The 24,065-nt window shown below is 37.6% G+C and overlaps 2 protein-coding genes and 1 pseudogene across 4 annotated transcripts; 2 read left to right on the top strand and 1 right to left on the bottom strand.

Annotated features, from left to right (window-relative positions):
• Positions 1–219: 219 nt before the first annotated feature.
• On the bottom strand, positions 220–8,337 carry LOC148740950 (uncharacterized; annotated as a pseudogene). Its single transcript, XR_015999155.1, has 2 exons — positions 8,012–8,337; positions 220–7,582 (listed from the first exon to the last, which is right to left on the bottom strand). The product of XR_015999155.1 is annotated as an uncharacterized LOC148740950 (transcript).
• A 1,485-nt stretch (positions 8,338–9,822) lies between these two features.
• On the top strand, positions 9,823–12,324 carry LOC111344771 (angiopoietin-related protein 7-like). Its single transcript, XM_088754740.1, has 3 exons — positions 9,823–10,094; positions 10,422–10,802; positions 11,262–12,324. Exons 1-3 carry the CDS (start codon positions 9,995–9,997, stop codon positions 11,537–11,539), a joined length of 759 nt encoding a protein of 252 aa, XP_088610866.1. The 5' UTR covers positions 9,823–9,994; the 3' UTR covers positions 11,540–12,324.
• Positions 12,325–15,580: 3,256 nt separating this feature from the next.
• LOC111344772 (fibroleukin) lies at positions 15,581–20,739 on the top strand. Of its 2 annotated transcripts, XM_088754678.1 has the most exons (4): positions 15,581–15,693; positions 16,396–16,506; positions 19,093–19,476; positions 19,936–20,739. In XM_088754678.1, exons 1-4 carry the CDS (start codon positions 15,663–15,665, stop codon positions 20,223–20,225), a joined length of 816 nt encoding a protein of 271 aa, XP_088610804.1. In that variant the 5' UTR covers positions 15,581–15,662; the 3' UTR covers positions 20,226–20,739. The 2 variants fall into 2 exon arrangements, with proteins under 2 accessions (XP_088610804.1, XP_088610808.1); XM_088754682.1 differs by lacking the exons at positions 15,581–15,693; positions 16,396–16,506 and adding an exon at positions 18,434–18,766.
• Positions 20,740–24,065: the final 3,326 nt, after the last annotated feature.

The following is a 24,065-nucleotide window of genomic DNA, read 5'->3' on the forward strand; positions in this document are numbered from 1 at the left end:
TATGGAGCTGATTTTTTATGAAGACTGACTACTGGGGACAGATTCTATAGGCAATATATTTGATCTACATTTATAACGGCTATGTAAATGCCACAGGACCCATTACCATAGAAACCCGAAACCACGGATATTTAAGATGGTAAGCCTGTGGTCTGATAATAGGAAAAGCAGTGATGGCAAAGCAAGCCCAAAACAGCAGAAATCGGCAAAAAACACACAAGGAATAAGTAAGTTTTATTAATGTAACGTGTAAAATATTCACAATTCGTAATATTTAGTGTTTTAACTGAACCATATTTTGTTCCCCATACTATTCCTTATAACGCATTCAAATTCATGCTCCAACGGTTCCTCTCGTAACTTAACACCGCGTCACACAACGCGTGACGCTTTCAAGAAATAATCCTTCGCTTTTGCTCGAGACGTGAACTTGGGACGCCTGTGCTTTGATAAGTTGCAAAAACAACAGCAGAGAACCCGAGAAATGTGAGTAGGAATCTTTGCATTCTGACTACACTCATACTAGCAATCTTGTAGTGTACACATTCTAATTGTAGTTTACACGCCCTATATACAATCTGCAATGCACTGCAAATATTCACTGAAACTGAAGGGTTCTACAAAAAATAGCCTGTGCTACGCCAGATACGAAAAACCAACTAAAAAAGCACTCTTTAGAAGTAGCCATAAAATATGTGGAAGCGTATTCCTCATCTAATGCAGCAGCACTATACCGCGGGGAAAGGGTGACTAACTTGTTACACTACTAATCACAAAGAAAATTCAATGAAAGTAGTGATATTTTACAGAGAGTTGTAAAACAAAATTAAATTAAATAAGAAAAAAGAAGTGGTCAACCCTAAGACTGACAGACCTAGCACTTGAATAATCCGAAAATACCTCCATGTCACGCGAACCTCTTCAACGTGCGGTCAGAGTATTAATTTCTGACTGATTCGTTCCCATGTCGCTTAAACATCAGAAATTACATATTCTGACTACGCCCAGTCGAAATATTCAATGTGAAAGTTTATTTAGGATGATTCAGCCAGTCTTGTAGTATACACATCCTACTAGAGCCAAAGAAAGGGAAATATAAGTTAAAAGTAAACGCTACAAAATCAAATGCCTAACATTTTGGACGTGAACTCAAACTGGAAACAGATTTCTAACATCCGTGTCTCTGAAAGAGTCTGTTGGGAACACTAGCATTACTGCAGCTAAAGCACCACCTGTTCTTAGAGAATGTGTACTGAACAGAGAAACATCTGGAACTGATATCCTTAAAGCTAGATTTGAAGTAATCTCTTGTACATGAGTAACTTTGCGGCTTGTTAATCTATATTCGAGTCTGTGACCTAATTTAAACTTATACAAGGCCCTAAAGACATAATGGCCTGCCTGCCTCAACTGCAAACTTTTCAACCTCTCTTTAATAACGCCTGAAAATGTTTACAGTATAACTTGGCTCCCTTTCCTAGGTTGATCTGTCTTCAAGTTCTATCAAAATTGATAGTTAGGTGGTCACTATGAAAACTCAATTCCTCCTCAATTCGGAAGAAACCAGCGAAAGCAAGAATGAAAACACACACATTTCGTAATTCAAGTAGATTACCTAGTTTAGATTTTTCAACAAGCTTCCCTATCACGTCTGCGGGAGATTTATAAACGCGAGTTCCGATTATTCTCATAGCAGCTCTCCTAACATCATGGATGATCGGGCTGTCTGTAGGGGAAGGTAAACCCGCCAAATAGTGTGCCTACTGTATTCCAAATATGGCAGAGTCGACTGCTGAGTGAGAATGAGTAGTATCCAGAAAATGCAGTAGTATAGCGCCACATGCTCTGACTTTGTAGGAAAAGCACAAATCTCACTCTTGGAACTGGCGGACACTTTCCACCTCAGAAAAGCGTTCCTCATGATAGGCATCGGTGGTACCTGGTGCTCTTGACGTAATGACAGTTGACCCCAGTCTCGACGCAAGACTTCTCAGTGACGGGTCACTCAACTCGTCAAGGCACTGCCACACGCCACGATTAAACACATCTGTAAAAGAGAAAAACAAACCAAAAAGGGGAGAGGCAAAAAAATAGAACGATTTCATCATCTGTTAACTTTTCTATTCCGTTCTTAATACACGCACGGATTGCCTTTATTCAATTTCTGTTTGTTTCTTCTTTTGTTTTTTATTGTTTTTTTTTCTTAAGCAAGGCTGATGACATCAGTATTTTTTTAATCGATTCTTAATCTTACCTTATAAGGAGGGTCTCAGTGGCGTTTAACTTGACCGTCAGCCATAAAAGGGCCTAAAATTGAATCGTCAGCCATCAAAAATTATGATTTTTTTCCCCTCAACCGTCAAAATAGCCGGGCAATATTGACCGTCAGACGTCTAAAAGGAGTTTTAAATCTCGATGTTTTTTTCCCATTTTCGCTACTTACCGCGAACAGTTGAAGATCTCATAGGTCATCAAATCAAGGATCTTTAATCTGGCAAACCAGTTTCCAGGTTTCCAAATATACTCACTTTATGGTCATGTTTACTATTTTTGCAGAAGCTGACGGTTTGAAAATATTCTGCTATTTAATTTTTATAGTTTATATTTAAAAAGAATTAAGGCTGATAGTTTCTAAAGAAACTGTTTGGGGCTGCGTCGATGGGAGTAACGAAATAATTTGGATATATCAACAAAGTTGAAATGGTAAATTGGCCACCGTAACGATTACAAAAGCTGACGTTTCGATCGTTAGCCCTTCGTCGGAGCGAACAGAGGAATTGTGGGTTGTGTGTGCTTTAAAGGCATAAAATCGAGCTACGTTATTGGTGGGAACATGGCAACGAGAAGAACAGGAATAAATTAGTGGAGTGAAAAGCGTTCGTCGGATCCCTGTGGAGTTCAGACTGCCGGTTTGAAAGATGAGCTTTTCCTCTATTCGCTCTGACTTTCCAAGGGATCAATAACTAATCAACCAAATTTGGGCTTGGCTCCTATGAGCCCAAGCTCTACCGACTTGTGGAATTAGTAACCCTCAATGCCCTTTCAAATTTTAAACATGAAACCTTTAGCTCCTTGAAATATGCTGTGATTATTGGTAGCATCTCGAAGGAGTCGCTGAAGCGGATCATTAAGCTAAGTGCACGGTTACGTGTCCTAGTTACTCTAGCTCCTATTACTCAGTGCCTCAGTCTATTATTCATTTCCAGTCTCCATTTAAAGGAACGTCTACCTTTTAAGACCACTTCCAACTAAATTAAATTCTAAATTAAAGTTGGAGCTTTCATAAAACAAACCTGGGTTGAATAAACCGACAATTTCGATGTGCGGTCAAAAGGAAAATGAAACAAAGCAAAACAGTTCAAGCACAATGGTCTGTGCTATACCTATATATGATTGCGCAATCTATATAAGGTAGAGTCGGTGGCTGTCATAATCCAGGTACCGCTTTCGATAAATTAATGCGCCTGTTTTTTTAATTGCCTTTTCAAGGTCTTAAGGTTTTAAACGATTTATAGAAGATCAAGTTTTTTAATCTCATCAATAGCTCTATTGTTTAACAATGTTTATAGATGGCTCACTTAACGTCCAACTTACTGAAAATGTTAAAAGACCTCACAGACCATCCATCATCATATACAGTTTGTCACAGATGACCCCGCATGAGTTAAGGGGTAAGTAAATCAGGCGTAATCACCGAAGATGTGATGTTCTACTGGGATTCCCGCCATAGAATGGTTCATGGAAGTTAACAACAGAAAGTTCTACAAGACTGCTGTGTATTAATCGAACTATTTAATTCCTTTATGCGGTTTGAATCTTATGAAGTCATTGAAACTGACGAACACGTGAATGTCAGAAAGAGTTACTTGAATAAAGTTCAGCTAAATCATAAAATAATCTTAGGAACATTAAATGTTTTAAACCTCCCCTCCATTGTGACAATCTTAAGTGTACCTTTTTGGGGCATACTTGTGAGTTATCACAACTGGATCAGCCCCGATAACAGCAATTGCAAGAAAATATTTGTTTTGAAATATACTTGAGTACTTAAAAGGCTCAACAGTCGAGTATTTGGCTTCCTCATTAAGTAATTGGAGTGTTCAAGTGTAACACAGTTTAGTCAACCGCAAATTGTATCATCGCTGAAATTCCGATCGTGCTTTTAAGAAATTTACCAAACACTCCAATCTCAATATCATATTGAGAACGTATTGCCACACGGGTTGTTACAGTGACGATAACTCTCAAGAATGCGGCACGAAGATGATGGCGAAACAAATTATGAAGATTTCAACCCATAGGACTCATGAATGCTATGATTATCTCTTTACAAATGAATCACGCAGGATGTATAAATCAAATTCTGTAAGTCCTTATCTCTTTCCTACAATCATAGTGGGATAGTAATGAAACATTTAATTTACTTTTAAGGGTCACTGAGGTTTCACCTCAGGATTGTGCTAGCTTTAATGTTTGAGTGAGCAAAGAAGGAGTCATCTTCCACACAAGATGGCTTTCTGTAGCTTGAAATCTACAATGACTTCCGTTGTAGCACACTCTTAGACTGAAGAAATTTCAACTGCTTGACCATGCATTCATACTCATCAGATTGTTGAGCAACTACTATTTCTACTATTGGAAAGCTTATTTTTTTACATGCATTTCAATTGGAGTACGTAAATCAGGCGTAATGCCGAAGATGCGAGAAAGGAGTTTTATGTTCTTCGGGGATTCCCTTCAGACAAATGGTTCTGTCAATGGGGGTTTAAAACTGATGAAACTGCACAATTTTTATGGGCAACGGAAACCTCATACTCCATAAAAGGAGTGAAGCGTTCTATCAGAAACATGTCTCATTTGTATTAACCGGATAGGGAAGTTAAAAAGAGAAAGTTCTACAAGGCTGCTTTGGATTAATGGATTTATTGAACTATTTTTTGCGGTTTGAATATTAAGAACTCAGTGAAACTGACGAACACGTGAATGTCAGGAAGTTTTCGCCTTAAACATAAAGCGACTCATTGTGACAATCATAAAGATATGCATTTTTAGCGGATACTTGGGAGTCATCACAACTGGATCAGCTCCAATAACAACAATTACTAGAAAATATTTGTTTTGAAAATAAGCACATTCAGAGGACGCGAGGTCAAAACACTGAATTGCGTGTAATATCGTGCCACTGCATATTGAGGAGATATTGAAGAGTCATCTATTAGAAACATAAGCATCTGGCCCTAGATATCACCACTGACCACTAACAACTAAACTGAACGTTAAATAAGCCCATCCGATACGGATGATCATTCCAATTCAGAGGAAGCCATAGCCCCTTACAGATAATACGATGAGCTTTTATTGAGCCGTTTAGATCAGAAAGCAGTAAATTTGAGCGAACGAGATAGTGCAACATCCCTTAGAAAGAATTGCTTAAAAGTTTAAAAATCAATTATATTTCGGATGCGGGAAACGCTAAGTTATCCTAACCCTTTAAAGATCATCACCTTCGACAAATAACAGTTGGAAGTACTGAAACGGTTTTGCTTGAGTATTTCAATACTAGAGTTCCTTAAAAGGTACAGGGTCAAGTATTAGGCTCACTCATGATGAATTGGAGTGTTCGGGCGTAACACAATTAGTCCGCCGCTAATTATAATAACATCAGAATTCCGACCTTGCTCTAAAGAAATTAACCTAACACCCACGTTGTCAATATCATAGGACATTTTTGCTACGGGGGCTGCTACAGTGACGATAACTCGCAAGAATGCGGCACTGATTGCGAAACACATCCAGCATTTAGGATTCATGAATGTCATTCATAAAATGATGCAAAGGGGTATGATTATCTCCTTACAGATGAATATCACATGATGCATTAATTAAAACGGCAAAGATACAGAATTCTCTTTCATACAATCATAATCTGACCGTGATGAAACATTTCTTTTATTTTAAGGGTAACTGAGGTTTGACCTCGAAATTGGGCAAGCTTCGAAGTTTGAGTAAGCAAAGAAGGAGACAACCCCCAAGAAGAGCAAGCTTCACGCTTCTTTCGACTGGAGATATTTTATCAATCTTTTGAACTTCCTATTGCTAACTTAAGCAGAGAAAAACGGATGCCATATTCCAGAACATCTTTCCCTATGAGTATTGGGAGATTCTCGGGAAATGCAGTTGTCTTCTAGCATATTCTCATTTTGTTTATATAGTTTCTACGCCTTGATAAGTTAAGGAAAACTGCACTGTATAAATACAAAGTTTGAGTTATAGAAATCTTTAATCTACAACTGTGCCACATACTAGACAGTTTGCGATTTACAGCTTTAAGGTCGGGAGAGGAATTTCTTGTTATCATGTCTGCTTCACAAAATTTTTCTTTGCTGCTCAGTGCGACATTTTTATTCATGATTCAATTGTGACCTTCCACTCGTGCAGCTTCGATAAGTCACAAAAACAAAAACAGAGAACACGAGAAATATAAGTGAGAAACTATGCCTGGTATATTATGTTAACCCTTGGATTACATTTCCTTGAATACAATGCGCTGTTCAGATATTGCCAGAATGTTTTTCTAGGTTGGCGTTAGGTTTCAGCGATTCCTTGCAGAGAACAATTCTGACCATCGGGCGTAACATGGTCTTTTTAAGTAATTTCGTCTCCTCAATAAAGGAATTAGGTCACCAGGCGAGAGACTGAGAAACTTGCAGGATCGAGGGATGAATAAATGCCTGACTTAGATTTTTAGATTCTATATGCGGACGGTTGTTTTATAATTTCATTGGTGAATGTAAATAACGGATCATTTCGTCTTTGATTTACACCCTACTCAAGACTACACTTGGTCGCCTGACCTTGAAAATCGATTCATAATTTACGTAATTAATCCCAGATTAGACAGGATCAATGAGGTGTAAAAATAAACTGTTTAGCTTTAATAAGCTCCGCCGAGACAAATAGATCATATCATTACCTCTCATACTATCTCCTCTTTGAAAAATGTATCTATGCTGAAAAGTACAGTCACTTTGATGATTCAGAAGGTGTAAAAGGCAGTTGCATCAGTTACAAAATCGAATCATTTGTCTTGGATGAAAGTCAAATGGGTTCACTAATTAAGTGATACTTTCGGCGACGGCGTGCCACAAAACTTTACTTAAGCCATTGCAAGTTGCGTTTTACAATCCAGTCTCTGCGAAACAAACAAACGAGCGGATCCTGACGGACTTCATTAAATTTGAAACGGATGTACACAATTCTGTGAAAGATGCGAACATATACAAAGACTGCGCGGCACGACTTCGGCACCTCACTGAAGCAATGCTGAATGATTAATGACAGTTACAGGAAACGAAATTTGCATGACGCGAGTACATCAATGAAGCACCTAAACAAAGGTGAAGGAAAATGACTATGAGTAACATGAAAATCGTGGATTCCTTTGATTGTACGCGCTCGTTACTTTAAATCTCAGACGTAAGTACTAACAAATATACATCAAATGCACCTGAGCCATCGGTGTCGATCCTAAAAACACCACAGATTGTTTGACATCCTTGTTGCAACTCAGCACAGTTCTTAGCTGTTGAGGAAAGTTGGCAGAAATATGAATACATGAACATGAAATTCTTGTCTTTTTAATTGAATCAATAATGACTTAAATCTTCCCATATCGCCTATGCATTCATTAAGGTCAAAGGAAGAAGACTAAAGCCGAAGAAAAGAAATTTAAGAAAGGAAAATCAATGAGATAGGCTTAATAATGACAAGCACATAACATGTTTCAACCAACGATCAGTTGATCTATATAAAGCGAATGCGATGACTTCAAATGAGGTCAAATGCACGGGAAACAGACTTGTAATCTCGCTTTCGTCCTAGAGTCATAGAAACCTGGTTTTAACTCAGAAAACATAACGCGAAGCATTATTGTTTTTAGTGGGGTCCTCTTTGAGAAAAAAATAATTAGGATTTGAAGGTTGCAGAATTATATGAAAGTTCAGAATCCTACCTGTCTCGCAATTTCTGTTTCCTGGAAGGATGATACCTGTGTCACCTTAAGTGCTGTTTTTGTGCTCTATAAGGGCTGTGCGAGTTAAAGGTAAAACTTCTGAGCAGAGAAGTAGAACTTTGTAAAGCAGACATGATGGGATGGAACATTTTTCTCTGGGTTGAAATCTACCATGGCTTGCATTGTAACAGTTTTAGACTGAAGAAATTTTAACTGCTCAACCTTGAATTTACACTTATGGGGGAGGCACGATTTTTAATAGAATGCCGAGCAACCACTATTTTTACCATTAGGAAGCTTATTTTATTACATGCACTTCAATTGGAGTACCTAAATCAGGCGCAATATCGAAGAAGCGAGAAAGGAGTTTTATGTTCCTCGGGGATTCCCATCACACAAATGGTTCCGTCAATGGGAGTTTAAAAGTGATGAGACTGCACAATTTTCATGGACAACTAAAACCTCAATATTTCACAATAGGAGTGAATTTCTCTGTTAGAATCATATCTCACTTATAGCCGGATAGGGAAATTAAAAAGAGAAAGTTCTACAAGCTGCCGTGTATTAATCGATTCATTGAATTTATTTGAGCGGTTTGAATATTAAGAAACCAATGAAAATGACGAACACGTGTATGTCAGGAAGTGTCACTAAAATGAAGTTTTCACCTCACCCATTAAATGATCATAAGAACGTAAGTGGTGTAAACTTCCTCTCCATTGTGACAATCATAAAGATATACCTTTTTTGCGGATACTTGTGAGTTATCACAACTGGATTAGTCCCCATAACAACGTTGCAAGAAAATATTTGTTTTGAAAATATTCCCATTCAGAAGACGTGAGTAAAACAATCGCGGGTAAAATCGTGCCATTGCATTTTGAAGGGAAATTGAATAGTCAAATATTAGAAACATAAGCATCTGACTCTAGATATCACTACTGACTACTAACAACTAAACTGAACATTAAACACATCCGATGGGTGGTCTTTCCAGTTCAGAAGAAGCCATAGTCCCTTTTAGATGATACGATGAGCTGTTGAGTGATTTTTCGGTTTAAATCAGATAGCAGTAAATGTGAGTTTATTAGAAAGTGCAACATTCCTTTAAAATAATTGCTTATAACTTTAAAAATCAATTGTATTTCGGATGCGAGAAACAGTAACTCAACCTAATCCCTTAAAAGATTATCGGTTATGACAATTAAATAAAGCAATGCTGTTTGAATATTTTAACACTTGAGTACCTTAAAAGGTCAAGTATTACGCTTAGAGTGACGGAATTCCGATCTTGCTCTAAAGGAGTTAACCTAACACCCACGTTCTCAATATCACAAAGAGCTGCTACAGTGACGATACCTCAGAAGCATGCAGCACAAAAATGATGGCGAAACACATTATAACAATTTCAACTCATCCACCATGATGTCATTCATAAAATTATGCAAAAAGTTTTCATTATCTCTTTACAGATGAATCACGCACAATGTATGAACTAAATTCTATAACTCATTATCTCTTTCATACAATCATAGTCTGACATTGATGAAACATTTAATTGATTTATTTTTCAAACTAGAAGAGCAAGCTTCACGCTTATTTCGACCCAATCTTTGTGAATTCAAAACTTCCTATGTTAACTCAAGCAAGGAAATACATATGCTGTATTCTAGATTATCGTCTCCTAGGATTATTGGGAGACTCCCGGGAAATACGGTTGTCTTCCAGCATTTTCTCATTATATCTTTAGTTTATAAGAAACAGGATGCTCTTTATTCCAGAACACGCTTCCGGCTTCCGAGAAATATAGTTGTACTGTCTTCTAGCATATTCTCATCGCGTCTATGGTTCCTACGCCTTAACATAGGAAACTGCAGTATAAATACAGGTTCGATTCATTGAGATTTCTTCAATCTACAACTGTGCTACGTGTGCATTTCGAGATCTACAGCTTTAAGGTTGGGAGAGAAATTTCATCGTATCATGTCTGTTTCACAGAATTCTTCTTTGCTGCTCAGTGTGGCACTTTTATTCATGATTCAATTGTTACCTTCAACCCGTGCGGCTCCAAAATCCGAGAAATGTGAGTAAGAATCTATGCTTTTATGATAACTCTTGGATTGCATTAATTTCCTTGAATACGATGGCTGATCACATATTGGCAGGCGTTTTTCATGGTTGGCGTTAGGATTGAGAGATTCCTTGCGAAGAAGAGTTCTACTTACACTCTAGCGTCCTCCATGAGTTCCGAACTGTCAAAAAAAAAAAAAAAAAAACTGAACTGACGATCGTTTACTCGTTGCATTTTTTCTTTTACTTGATTTTCTATTATTTTTTCTTATCCTCGCCTATTCTCTCTCCCTGATACTCGTAATCGATGAGAAATATTTCATTTTTTATCCCTTAACAGTTAAGAACTGTGCTGAGCTTTACAAGAGCGGTCAAACCATCAGTCGTGTTTATACAATCGACCCTGATGGTTCAGGTGCCTTTGATGTCTATTGTGACCAGACAACAGCTGGTGGAGGATGGACAGTGATCCAGAAGAGGATGGATTACACCATAAATTTTAACCGAACTTGGGAAGACTATAAAAATGGATTTGGTGACTTCCTCATTGGTGAATTTTGGCTCGGACTGGACAAGATCCAACGCCTGACGGAAACAGAAAACGAACTCCGCGTGGATCTAGGAGTAACTGCCTGCAAAACTGTCTACGCACAATATGAAGGGTTTCGTATTGAGGATGAGACAAATGATTACAAGCTGCACATTGGCAGTTTTTCGGCATGTAAGTCAATTTCCTCTTTCCTAATCAATGCACTTTTTCATAAACGACAGTTACTATCACCTCCCTTACACAGGGTAGATCTCAAAACGTATGTCTCCCAAACGACTGTTTGCCTTGAGAATATCAGTGTGATTCATATCTGGTTATGCATATCACACTCATGAGACTAACCCTGAAGAACTCATTTACGTGAAAGTTGCCTGTGATTTGGTGGCATAGAATCAATCAGGTGACACGGAGACCTGGGATGTAGAGGAAATTAACTAGTGGTCGGATTTGATTCAGTACCTTTAACGCTCTAGAATTCAAAATTGTTTTCTGAAATGTCGCCTCCACAAGAAGTAGAATCCCATCGTTTTATACACAAAGATGGGCCAGAGATAGGCTTTCAACAATTACGAATAGTTTTTATCTATAAATGTAAAAAAAATTGACTTTTTTCCTCATTTTTTTGTTTAGCTACATCTACTACAAAGAATTCCCTATCCACACATAATGGCATGTTATTTCGTACCTGGGACAGATCTCCAGCTGACCATAATTGTACATCGGTTGGGGGAGGCTGGTGGTACCTGAAAGACTGTAGAATTTTCTCAAATCTCAATGGCATCTACCCTTGTGATGGAACTCCTTCTCATCAGAATAATACAATCCGCTGGCCAGGAATACATGGTGTAGCTGAGGCTAACCAGGCTCCGAAAAGAACTGAAATGAAAATCAAACAAAAGGACTTTTGATCGTGGGTGAGTGGAGGGGAAGGATTTTGTATGTGTTAGGATAAAATTTTCCATATTCCCCTACAAGGCTCTGTAATATTTTTAAGTTTTTCCCTTATGGCAGTCAAAAACAAACATCCTCCACCCACCCAAGCGATAACTGATGTCTGGCTCTTAATTATTTGTGCTGATTTATTTTACTTAACGTGAACTCAGTTGCATATTGTGAAGGGAAAGTCAAGTTTAAATTTGGGATAGTTATCTAAGATTTACCAAGGAACGTGCTTTATTTGAGAAGTATTTTTGATGGAAACAAAACGCAAAATTTTCGTAGAAAGTTTATACCGGTAAATTAAACTACATCTGACCTTGCCGTCAGTCAGTTAGATCCAAAAGTAAATTTCTAGAGGCATTAATTGCAATTAGGTCAAGTCCTCTTCATAGTAAATTAGACCGATTTCAAAGTTTATCGTAAACTTTATCCGAAAGCATTGAGATAAATATGTGCAGTAAATAAATGATATTATAAAAGCCTTCTGTATTTATATGAATTATGTTTGTGGTAAAAATTAGCAAGGCCCAAGTCCCAAGAATTATGTAAACCTCCTGACCGTTTCGTGTGTTTGCAAAACTTTCTTTTAGCGCCTCGGTGTTTACATAATGCTATGCTGACACAGAAAAGTCCTTCATGACCTAAATATCAGTTTAAAGGGATACTCTCTCGCTTGAGATGAGTTTTTGAGAAAAGACGGATAACAACTTAAATAAAACAAATCTTATGAAAAAGGGTAAATCTTTTGTAGTTTTTGTTTAAATTTGAAACTTTTCTCAATGTGTGGTTCGAGCGTAGGGGCTTTGTCTCCCAACGGAAGTGATGTAGAAGGGAGAACTCATTCAACTTCCGGTGAGATTTCTTTCTCAAGAGCACCGGGATTTCTTCAAAATAAAAACGCGCCCCAAAAATAAAATAATACCGCAACGATGTGTGGCCGGTGGATGTTCCAATACACATAGCGATGGAGTAAGCCTTCATAAATGGCCCGCAGATCCTAATTTCGCTAGGTTATGGACCAGAGCCGTGAAAAACTCGCGATCCGATTTTGAGAACCCAACAAACTCTAGCCGTCTGTGCAGCATTCACTACTTCACTGCAGATTCTTTTGAGGAACAGTCGGTTCTGGCGAAATCGATGGGTTTAAAGGTGAAAGCCCTTTCTAAAATACAAGCTGTTCCCTTCATTTTTATATTAATCCGCCTGTAAGAAAGAACAAAGGCTCGAGGACGAAAAACAACTCTCATATTCACAAGTCCATGACACTAGCGCGGGATTATCAAAACCAAATCGACATCAACTACATGAAGCATACAGAAAACGGGAAGCTGCAAGGGTATGTATTGCCTGTAAAAGAAATATAAACCTGTATTCATTGAATGAAAAATGTAGCAAAAAGCTCTTTCAAACTTATAACCCAACTCATTTACCCGGTGCGTGTTCCAGATCCTCGATGCAAATACAGAAAATGAACAGCTTTCTCTTTCCAAAGAGAGTACCGAAGAATTCCCCACTCCAGAAACTATGAGGAATCTGGGCACGAACTTGACTCGTAGGGTATTTGTGGGATCGTTTGGGTGGACGCGCGAAACTTCAAAATGGCGACAGAGAAAGCCAGTTTTTCCAAAAAAGTTTTTATTATCGAAGAAGACATTCCCGGGGCGAAGCTTCCTCGGGAAAACGTTGGACAGTGTACAAATTTCCACTGTGTATTACCAGTTTAAGCGGTAGAGATATATTGCACGTAAATGGCGAAGCCATAGTGCTTGTCGAAAGTGCGGTAGCACTAGAGGTCACATTACCATCACTCGCCATATTGGACTATATTTTGATGGCGTCAACGTGTTAAACTGCTAAATCCGTCAATGAAAAGTGGCTTGTCTTACCAAACGGGTTCCGGTCGGCCACTCCTGACACCGTATAAAGAATTGGGTGACGTTCTCAGACTTCAACTCGTTTAATTAGAACATTGTGAACTCACAAACAACTTACAAGCGGCCATGACGAGGAAAACCAGCGAGAGTCAAAACAAGTTGGCGCGCATGTGTAAATACTGAAATCTGATTGGACGCTAAGACAATGCAATATCGTCACAGCCCTTAGTAACTACTCAACTTTGTACACATACTTATCAAGGAAGCACGATTTTTAATAGATGGCGGAGCAACTACCGTTTATACTTTTGGGAAGCGTATTTTCTTACGTCTATTTGAATTGGAGTACGTAAATCAGCCGTAATACCGAAGAAGCGATGTTCTAAGGGGATTCCCGTCATGCAATGGTTCATGGAAGTGAACAACAGAAAGTTCTACAAGACTGCTGTATAAAAATATATCTTATTAGACGTTTTGTTGAGTAGTAAGTATCATTGAACATTCTTACAAGTTGTGCCGTATTTTGACGAGCCCGTAGAGCGATTAAAAATACAAATAACGAGTAAAAACACTCAGCAATACTACACAACAAAACGTCTAATAAGATACATTTATTATCCAACACGCCAAACTGTTATTTCAGTGCGGGCGAATTTCGGGGATATTTATTTACGAGGAGTGCGTGACAGAAGTATGTGAAGAGGAACGGAAGATTGAAGCGTTGTGTTGCTTTTTCTATTTTCTTCATTAAATGAAGAAATTTTCTGGTCGTCAAGCTGTTTTTCTTTGTTCGATTCATCTAATAAACTTGGATCTATATTTGCCAGCCATTCTGACTCTTCGTAGTCGGAAATATGATTCAAATTGTCTGCCGCTTTTTTTTTGTAGAGTAACTACAATCCAATTCTTCGTTTGCGCGATGCGAGAAAACCTGTTTAACCGTTACTCTACAATAGACGTGTACAAATACCGCGTGATATTTGTACTCGTCTATGACGTTATTTGTACTCGTCTAAGTGTAGTTGGATAATAAATCGATTTATTTAATTCATTTGTGTGGTTTGAATCTTATGAAGTCAGTGAAAATGACGAGCACGTGAATTTCTGAAAGTGTTACACGAATAAAGTTCACCTCAATCGTAAAATATCTTAGGAATGTTAAATGGCTTTAAACCTCCTCTCTGTTGTGACAATCCTCAGTGTACCTTTTTGGGGCATACTTGTGAGTTATCACCAATGGATCAGCCCCCGTAGCAACAGTTGCTAGAAAAAATTTGTTTTGAAATGTACTTGAGTACTTTAAGAGGTCAACGGTCGAGTCTTTGGCTCGCTCGTTATCAGAATTGGAGTGTTCAAGTGTAACACAGTTTAGTCAGCCGCTAATTGTATAATCGCTGAAATTCCGATCTTGCTCTTAAGTCATTTACCAAACACTCCAATCTCAATATCATATTAAGAAAGTTTTTCTAGAGGGGTTGTTACATTGACGAGAACTCTTTATATTAGTTAGTATACACGTACATTTTTGTAAAGAGCATCTTTTTGCTCATCAATGTTTCGTGTTTAAATAAAGTTATACTTATACTTATACTTAGAATGCAGCACCAAGATGATGGCGAAACACATTATGAAGATTTCAACACATAGGACTCATGAATGCTACCACTATCTCTTTACAGATGAATCACGCAAAATGTATCAATTAAATTCTACAGCTCCTTTTCTCTTTCATACAATCATATTCGGATAGTGATGAAACATTTAATTTGTCTTTTAGGGTTATTGAGGTTTCACGTCAGAATTGTGCTAGCATCGGATATTTGAGTGAGCAAAGAAGGAGACATCTTCCACACGAGATAGCTTTCTGTGGCTTGAAATCTACCATGGCTTGTGTTGTAGCACAGTCTTAGACTGAAGAAATTTCAACTGCTTGACCTTGCATTGTACTCATCCAATTGCCGAGCAACCACTATTTCTACTATTAAGAAGCTTATTTTATTACATGCATTTCAGTTCAGGAGTACGTAAATCAGGCGTAATACCGAAGATGCGAGAAAGAAGTTTTATGTTCTTCGGGGATTCCCTTCGTGCAAATGATTTTGTCAATTGGGGTTTATAACTGATGAAACAGCACAACTTTTATGGGCTACGGAAACCTTATACTCCATAAAAGGAGTGAAGTGCTCTATCAGAAACATGTCTCACTTGTATTAACCGAATGGGGAAGTTAAAAGAGAAAGTTCTACAAGGTAGCTGTGGATTAATCGATTTATTGAATTCCTTGGTGCGGTTTGAATATTAAGAACCCAGTGAAACTGACGAACACGTGAATGTCAGGAAGTTTTCACCTTAAACATAAAGTGACTCATTGTGACAATCATAAAGATATGCATTTTTAGCGGATACTTGGGAGTCATCACAACTGGATCAGCCCCCACTGAAAAACAGTTGCTAGAAAATATTTGTTTTGAAAATAATCACATTCAGAAGACGAAAGGTCAAAACACTGAGCTGCGTGTAATATCGTGCCACTGCACATTGAAAGGATATTGATATGGATGATGGAGGAAGCCTTAGTCCCTGGCAGATAATACGATGAGCTTTTACTGAGCCGTTTAGATCAAATAGCACTGTAAATGTGAGCGAACGAGAAAGTACAACATCCCTTTGAAATAATCGCTTAAAAGTTTAAAAATAAATTGTATTTCGGATGCGAGAAACAGTAAGTTATCCTAACCTCCTCAAAGATCATCACCTACGACAAATAACGAGTAAAAGTAAAACAATTTTGCTTGAGTATTTCAATACTCGGTCAAGTATTAGGCTCGCTCATGATGTAATTGGAGTGTTCGAACTTAACACAGTTCAGTCCGCCGCTAATTGTAATAACAACGGAATTCCGATCTTGCCTTGAAGAAATTAACCTAACACCTACGTTCTCAATTTCATAGGACATTTTTGCTTCAGTGACGATAACTCGCAAGAATGCGGCACAAAGACGATTGCGAAACACATCCAACATTTAGGACTCATGAACGTCATTCAAAAAATGATGCAAAAAGGTATGGTTATTTCCTTACAGATGAATATCACATGATGTATTAATTAAAACGGCAAAGATGCAGAATTCTGCAAGTCCTTATCTTTTTCATACAATCATAATCGGACCGTGAGGGAATATTGCATTTATTTTGAGGGTTACTGAGGTTTGACCACAGAATTGTGCAAGCTTTGAAGTTTGAATAAGCAAAGAAGGAGACGTCATCCAAAAACCAAGAGCAAGCTTGACGCTTATTTCGACTGGAGATATTTTATAAATCTTTTGAACTTCCTATGCTAATTCAAGCAGAGAAATACGGATCCAGAACATCTTCCCCTATGAGTATTGGGAGACTCCTGGGAAATACAGTTGTCTTCTAGCATATTCTCATTACGTTTATATAGTTTCTACGCCTTGATAAGTTAAGGAAAATTGCACTGTATAAATAGAAAGTTTGAGTAATAGGAATCTTTAATCTACAACTGTGCTACATACTAGACAGTTTGCTATTTACAGCTTTAAGGTCGGGAGAGGAATTTCTTGTTACCATGTCTGCTTCACAAAATTCTTCTTTGCTGCTCAGTGCGACATTTTTATTCATGACTCAACTGTTACCTTCAACTGACTCGTGCAGCTTCACTAAGTCTCAAAAGCAACAACATAGATTTCGAGAAATATGGGTGAGAAACTATGCTTTGGTATATTATGTGAGCCCTTGGATTACATTTCCTTGAATACGATGACTGTTTAAATATTGGCAGAATGTTTTTCTGGGTTGGCGTTAGGTTTCAGCGATTCCCTGCAGAGAAAAATTTTGACCATCGGGCGTAACACGGTCTTTTTAAGCAATTTCGTTTTCTCGTTAAATGAATTAGGGGTCACCAAGCGAGAGACTGAGAAACTTGCAGGATCGTGAGATAAATGGATGCTTGAGTTTGATTTTTAGATTTTATAAGTGGATGGTTGTTTTATAATTTCATTGGTGAATATAAATAACGGATCATTTCGTCTTTGATTTACTCCATACTCAAGACTACACTTGGTCGCCTGATCTTGAAAATCGGTTCATAATTTACGTAATTAATCCCAGATAAGACAGGATCAATGAGGTGTGAAAATAAACCGTTCAACTTTAATAAGCTCCACCGAGACAGATAGATCTTATCATTACCTCTGCTCTCCTCTCCTCTTTGAAAAATATTTCTATGCCCCAAAGCACAATCACTTTGATGATTCGGAAGACGTAAAAAGCAATTGCATCAGTACTAGTTACAAAATCGAATCATTTGTCTTGGATGAAAGTCAAATAGGTTTACTTAGTAGTACTTCCGACTACGCCGTGCCACAAGACTTTACTTAAGCCATGGCAAGTTGTAATAAAGCAATGGTGTTTGAATATTTTAACACTTGAGTACCTTGAAAGGTCAAGTATTACGCTTGGATTGATGGAATTCCGATCTTGCTCTAAAGAAGTTAACCTAACACCCACTTTCTTATTATCATAAACAGCTGCTACAGTGACGATACCTCAGAAGAATGCAGCTCAAAAATGATGGCGAAACACATTATAACGATTTCAACTCATCCACCATGATGTCATTCATAAAATTATGCAAAAAGTTTTCATTATCTCTTTACAGATGAATCACGCACAATGTATGAACTAAATTCTATAACTCCTTATCTCTTTCATACAATCATAGTCTGACATTGATGAAACATTTATTTATTTTTAAGTGCTAATGAGGTTCACCTTAAAATTGTTCCAGCAAAGAAAGAGACATTTTTCAAACTAGAAGAGCAAGCTTCACGCCTATCTCGACCCAATCTTTGTGAATTCGAACTTCCTATGTTAATTCACGCAAGGAAATACATACTCCCGGGAAAAACGGTTGTCTTCCAGCATATTCTCATTACATCCTTAGTTTCTAAGAAACAGGATTCTCTTTATTCCAGAACACGCTTCCGCCTTCCGAGAAATATAGTTGTACTGTCGTCTAGCATATTCTCATCGCGTCTATGGTTCCTACGCCTTAACATAGGAAACTGCAGTATAAATACAGGTTCGATTCATTGAGATCTCTTAAATCTACAACTGTACTACGTGTACATTTCGAGATCTACAGCTTTAAGGTTGGGAGAGAAATTTCATCGTATCATGTCTGTTTCACAAAATTCTTCTTTGCTGCTCAGTGTGGCACTTTTATTCATGATTCAACTGTTACCTTCAACCCGTGCGGCTCCGATAAGTTGCAAAAACAAAAGCAGAAAATCCGAGAAATGTGAGTAAGAATCTATGCTTTTATGATAACTCCTTGATTACATTAATTTCCTTGAATACGACGGCTGATAACATATTGGCAGAACGTTTTTCTTGGTTGGCGCTAGGATTCGGAGATTCCTTGCGAAGAACAGTTCTACTTGCACTCTAGCGTCCCCCATGAGTTCAGAACTGTCCAAAAAAAAAAACCTGAACTGACGATCGTTTACTCGTTGCATTTTTTCTTTTACTTAATTTTCTATTATTTTTTCTTATCCTCGCTTATTCCCTTTCCCTGATACGCGTAATTGATGAGAAAAAATTCATTTTTTATCCCGGCCTTAACAGTTAAGAACTGTGCTGAACTTTACAAGTGCGGTCAAACCATCAATGGTGTTTATACAATCGACCCTGATGGTTCAGGTGCCTTTAATGTCTATTGTGATCAGACAACAGCTGGTGGAGGATGGACAGTGATCCAGAAGAGGGTGGATAACACCATAGATTTCAACCGAACTTGGAAAGAGTATAAAAATGGATTTGGTAACTTCCTCATTCGTGACTTTTGGCTCGGACTGGACAAGATCCAACGCCTGACCCAAAACAAGACAGAAAACAAACTCCGCGTGGATCTGGGAGTAACTGACGACAAAACTGTCTACGCAGAGTATGAATGGTTTGGTATTGAGAACGAGACAGCTGATTACAAGCTGCACATCGGCAAGTTTTCATGTAAGTCAATTTACTCTTTCTCAATCAATTCAAATTGTTATGGACGACAGTTACCATCACCTCCCTTACATAGAGTACATCTCAAAACATATGTCTCACAAACGACTGTTTGCCTTGAGAATATCATTGTGATTCATATCTGGTTATGCATATTATACTCATGAGACTAACCCTGAACAACTCATTTACTTGAGAGTTGCCTGTGATTTGGTGGCATAGTATCAATCAGATGACACGAGGACATGGAATGTATAGGAAATTAACTAGTGGTCGGATTTGATTCAGTAACTTTGATGCTCCAGAATTCAAAATTGTTTTCTGAAATGTCGCCTCCACAAGAAGTAGAATCCCATCGTTTTATAAACAAAAATGGGCCAGAGCTAGGCTTTTCACAATTACGAATAGTTTTCATTTATAAATGTAAAATAAATTGATTTTTTTCCTCCTTTTTTTGTTTAGCTGAAGCTGATACAATTGATTCGCTATCCAAACATAATGGTAGGTCGTTTAGAGCCTGGAACAGATCTTCAGCTGACTATGATTGTACATTTGGGGGAGGCTGGTGGTACCTGGAAGACTGTGAGACTATTTCCTCAAATCTCAATGGCATCTACCCTTCTCATAAAAGTACTGTTCGTAACATTCATCAAATTTTCTGGGGACGGTTAAACCCTGGAAATGCTACCGCTGAATACCAGGCCCCAAAAAGAACTGAAATGAAAATAAGACGAAAGGACTTTTCATCGTGAGTGAGTGGAGGGGAAGGATGATTGTATATGTTAGGATAAAATTTTCCAGATTCCCCTGTAAGGCTTTGCAATATTTTTAAGTTTTACCCTTATGGCAGTCAAAAACAAACATCCTCCACCCACCCAAGCGATAACTGACGTCTGGCTCTTAATCATTTGTGCTGATTTATTTTTCATAACGTAAACTCCAATTGCATATTGTGAAGGGAGAGGCAATTTTAAAATTTGGGATAGTTATCTAAGATTGTGCAAGGAACGTGCTTAATTTGAAAAGAATTTTGATGGAAACAAAACGCAAAATTTTGTTTCTTTAGGAATTTTATACCGGTAAATTAAATTACACCTGACCTTGCCGTCAGTCAGTTAGATCCAAAAGTAAATTTCTAGAAGCATTAATTATAATTAGGTCAAGTCCACTTCATACTAAATTAGACCGATCTCAAGGTTTATTGTAAACTTTATCCAAAAGCGTTGAGATAAATATGTGTTATAAATAAATGATATCATAAAAGCCTTCTGTTTTCATCTGAATGATGTTTGTGATAAAAATTAGCAAGGCCCAAGTCCCAAGAATTAAGTAACCCCCCTGACCTTTTTTATGTGTTTGCAAAACTTTCTTTTAGCGCCTCGGTGTTTAGATAAGGCTATGCTGACACAGAAAAGTCCCCCCTGACCAGTTTTTAAAAATTTTGACCAGTTTTTCTGACCAGTTTTTAAAAATTTTGTTAATTTCGATTATCGTGAATTTTTCATAGATCAAGCAGGAAACAAACCTACTCAGTCAATTGTAGATAATGGTTTAATATTCATATGAAAATGTATTAGTGCTATACACAGATATGTTGCGTAATTTCAAAGAATACAGAAGGGAGAAGAGTCGTGACCGAAGTCACTCTCCCGAAGGATTAGTCGTTTAGTTGGAACTATGCATTAGTTTTCTGTTACGTTTTTCCGTGTTTAGATGAAGCTGTGTAAACATGGAAAAAGTCATTGCTTAAATCAGTTTAACTGTCGCTCCGTGAGCTTTTCACAGACTTAGCTGGAAACAAACCTGAACAAATTTCAGTTATTTATTATATGAATTTTCTCCACCCATTTTAGTGTAAGCGAATAAATTGAAGCTCGAAATGGGGGTTCACCGTATATGGTGAATTCTCTGTTAGTCTACAGTTTTCCGTGTCGGAATAAAAGTGTCTGTTTGGATTTTCCGTTTCGCTTCCGAACAATCATTGTGTTCGTTTCTAAGATTACACTTCTCAGTCTTTTCAACTGTTACTATCATATAGATGCATAAATTTCTCATTATCGCTTAGCACGAGTTATCATGTACCTGTTTATTAGACGTTTGGAGTTCAGGATTAAAGTAAGATTTCAAAAAATCTCTAAATTAGTGACGGAAAGGAAATTTGCAGGATAAAGTGGTTGACTACTGAACAAAATAGAAAAAGCTTTTAAACGGCGGAGTGTCTATAAATTGCATGATGAAATTGATCAATGGATTCTTCACATTCACATTCGATGGTTGTTAGCTCACATTGATACAATGGAACAGGAAAAGATTAAAAGCACATTTTTCATTCAGTGCAGTTAACGAAGATCAGTAAATACTGTTTAGCAGACCAAGTTGAGAAACCCAAAACAAAAAGGTACGCCGTAAACCTCCTAGAGTTTAAATTAAGTATAGCTTGACGAGTCTTTAGCTTTGTAAAAAGGTCAACTGTCAACTTATGGGTCTTCTTTTAGCTTAGATAAGCAGAGGATAATTCTGCCCCTTTGAGTCCATTTGTTCTCGCAAAATTCATTGGAGTTTCCTTTCTTTTGCATTCAAATCATTAACTGATCTCGGCAGGTTGGCTTTAATTAAAACAACTTATTGGTCTTCTTTTAACTAATAATCAGCCATGCAAGCGAATAAACAGCTAAAAACCTTTCCGTGGAAATGTGGACAAAGGAACAGTTGGGGGTGTGAAAACTATCTGGCTTTGAGGAAAATAAAATTGCACTGGGCACAGTTCAGTTATCGCGTAGAATGCCGCGAAACATCCGAGTACTTTTTACGTCTATTGGCAGTAAGTTTAAATGATCCTCCGAGAAAATACAAAGCAATAAGGAAAATAGCTATAAATGGCCTACTTGTGCTTACTTTTCAGTTTTAAATCACAAACCAGTTCCCGTAACTATTTGCCAGCGTATGGATTTTATTCAATAAACAAATTTATACTTATTAAAAGTTTTCTTGCAGTTCTGATAACCGCTATCGAATCTACTTTGAAAAATGTTAATTTTAGATGCTCTTACGGTATGGAAGCTGATCTTCAGATTGAAAAATGCGAAGAAATATTCGCGAAACGTCTCAGTCTTTACAGGGAAAAGTTACTCCTATGTTTCAAGAGGGCTTATGAACATTTTCGCTGCTATACAATGCCCAAAAGTGCTATCGAAACAGCTTTTCCAAAGCAACCTCTGGCCACCCTGAATTTTAAGTCGTGAAGCACGGTTGACTGCTTTTCTACAAATTCTGCGAGTATACCAACAATATCGCGCACGCCACTCCAATACACGATAGCAAGCGAAGGCATTTTCAAATGAGCTTGAGACCAATATAAAAAGCTTACATACAGAGGTACTCACACTGGATTATGGCTTGTCCTTTGAATGAATATGAATGGATACAGTTCGCCTCTTCCACAATCAAACAGAAACGAAAGAAATATACAAGCGCATTGGATTAGGCTAACAGTTGTCGTGCTTGACTTTCCGAACACTCGCAGAGGCAGGCTCCAACTAATACTGTTAGTAATAAAGGAGTGCTCTTACATCATACCTGTCAATATCCTGCCTTAATTTACATTCGACAGAAACAACGTATGCCTAATATTTCCGGTTTCCCTGTTAAAAAGTAGATATGGAAATGCAAGGTTAACTACAATGATCTTTATTGCGGAAACTTTTTCAAAAAAGTGGTTTTTCGAAAAGGACCTCGAAAGGAAATAGTTGAACATTCTCGTATTTTCTTTTATTAATTAACTTTCAAATATTGACTTTAGCACAATTTACCAGTATGCTTCTTGTCAAGAAAAAAGATGAAAACTTTAGAAAGCTCGCACATGGTCAAACTTCTAAATAATTGGAACCCGTGATTTCACGGGACTTTCCCATAGAGCACTATCATTCTTTAAGGGGAAGGTAACACGGTCACGATTTCTGTAATGAATAAGTCATTACAAAGGAATAAACGAAATCAAAACTGTGAAAGACCACGGAGCATTTTCTGAATGCTTTTAAAGTAGTTCATCGTCACAAACCCTTTGAGTTTTGTTTTTTTGCATCAAAAATGAAGAGAGACGACGTTGTCGTCGAGAAAAGCTTATTAAGGTTTTCCTTTTCTCATGGGAGAAACGTAGACTCCAGACAAGTCTTATTGGTCACAGGCTCATCATTGCCCAAAAATTGAGCTGCTAAAGGTCCTCTTTCATGCTCGGAAATAACGCGTTCCTAATTACACAGGAAATCGGGTAATAATCAACGTACGACAAATTCATGGATATGCATTTACTTTATTTTTGATTTTTCAAAAGCGTGGCCATAAATAAGCCAATAAACATTAGTGTGTGTGTCACGTATGTGTAGAAATTCTAAAATTTCCAAGAACCGCGTTTTCTTGTCTGATTTTCTGCGTGGTTGCGTTGAAGGCGCAATTGATGATCTGGAGAAAAGAATTCATCACATCTTTTGGCCTATCCTGTCAGTTTCTTTTGCAACGCTGTTTTAACTGAATGGGTGCATAATTTATTTTTAATTTTTCGAAAGTGTGGCTATAAATAAACTAATTAGTCTTCT

This window comes from Stylophora pistillata, chromosome 1, assembly GCF_964205215.1.
Source record: "Stylophora pistillata chromosome 1, jaStyPist1.2, whole genome shotgun sequence".
Taxonomy (NCBI): domain Eukaryota; kingdom Metazoa; phylum Cnidaria; class Anthozoa; order Scleractinia; family Pocilloporidae; genus Stylophora; species Stylophora pistillata.

Excerpts from the sequence above, each read along its gene's own strand:
- LOC111344772 (XM_088754678.1), top strand. The coding sequence starts at position 15,663 with ATGGGGAAGTTAAAAGAGAAAGTTCTACAAG. Across the intron at positions 15,694-16,395 it reads AAAAGAGAAAGTTCTACAAG|GACATTTTTGCTTCAGTGAC; the intron begins GTAGCTGTGGAT and ends TCAATTTCATAG. Across the intron at positions 19,477-19,935 it reads GCACATCGGCAAGTTTTCAT|CTGAAGCTGATACAATTGAT; the intron begins GTAAGTCAATTT and ends TTTTTTGTTTAG.
- LOC111344771 (XM_088754740.1), top strand. The coding sequence starts at position 9,995 with ATGTCTGTTTCACAGAATTCTTCTTTGCTGCTCAGTGTGGCACTTTTA. Across the intron at positions 10,095-10,421 it reads GGCTCCAAAATCCGAGAAAT|TTAAGAACTGTGCTGAGCTT; the intron begins GTGAGTAAGAAT and ends ATCCCTTAACAG. Across the intron at positions 10,803-11,261 it reads CATTGGCAGTTTTTCGGCAT|CTACATCTACTACAAAGAAT; the intron begins GTAAGTCAATTT and ends TTTTTTGTTTAG.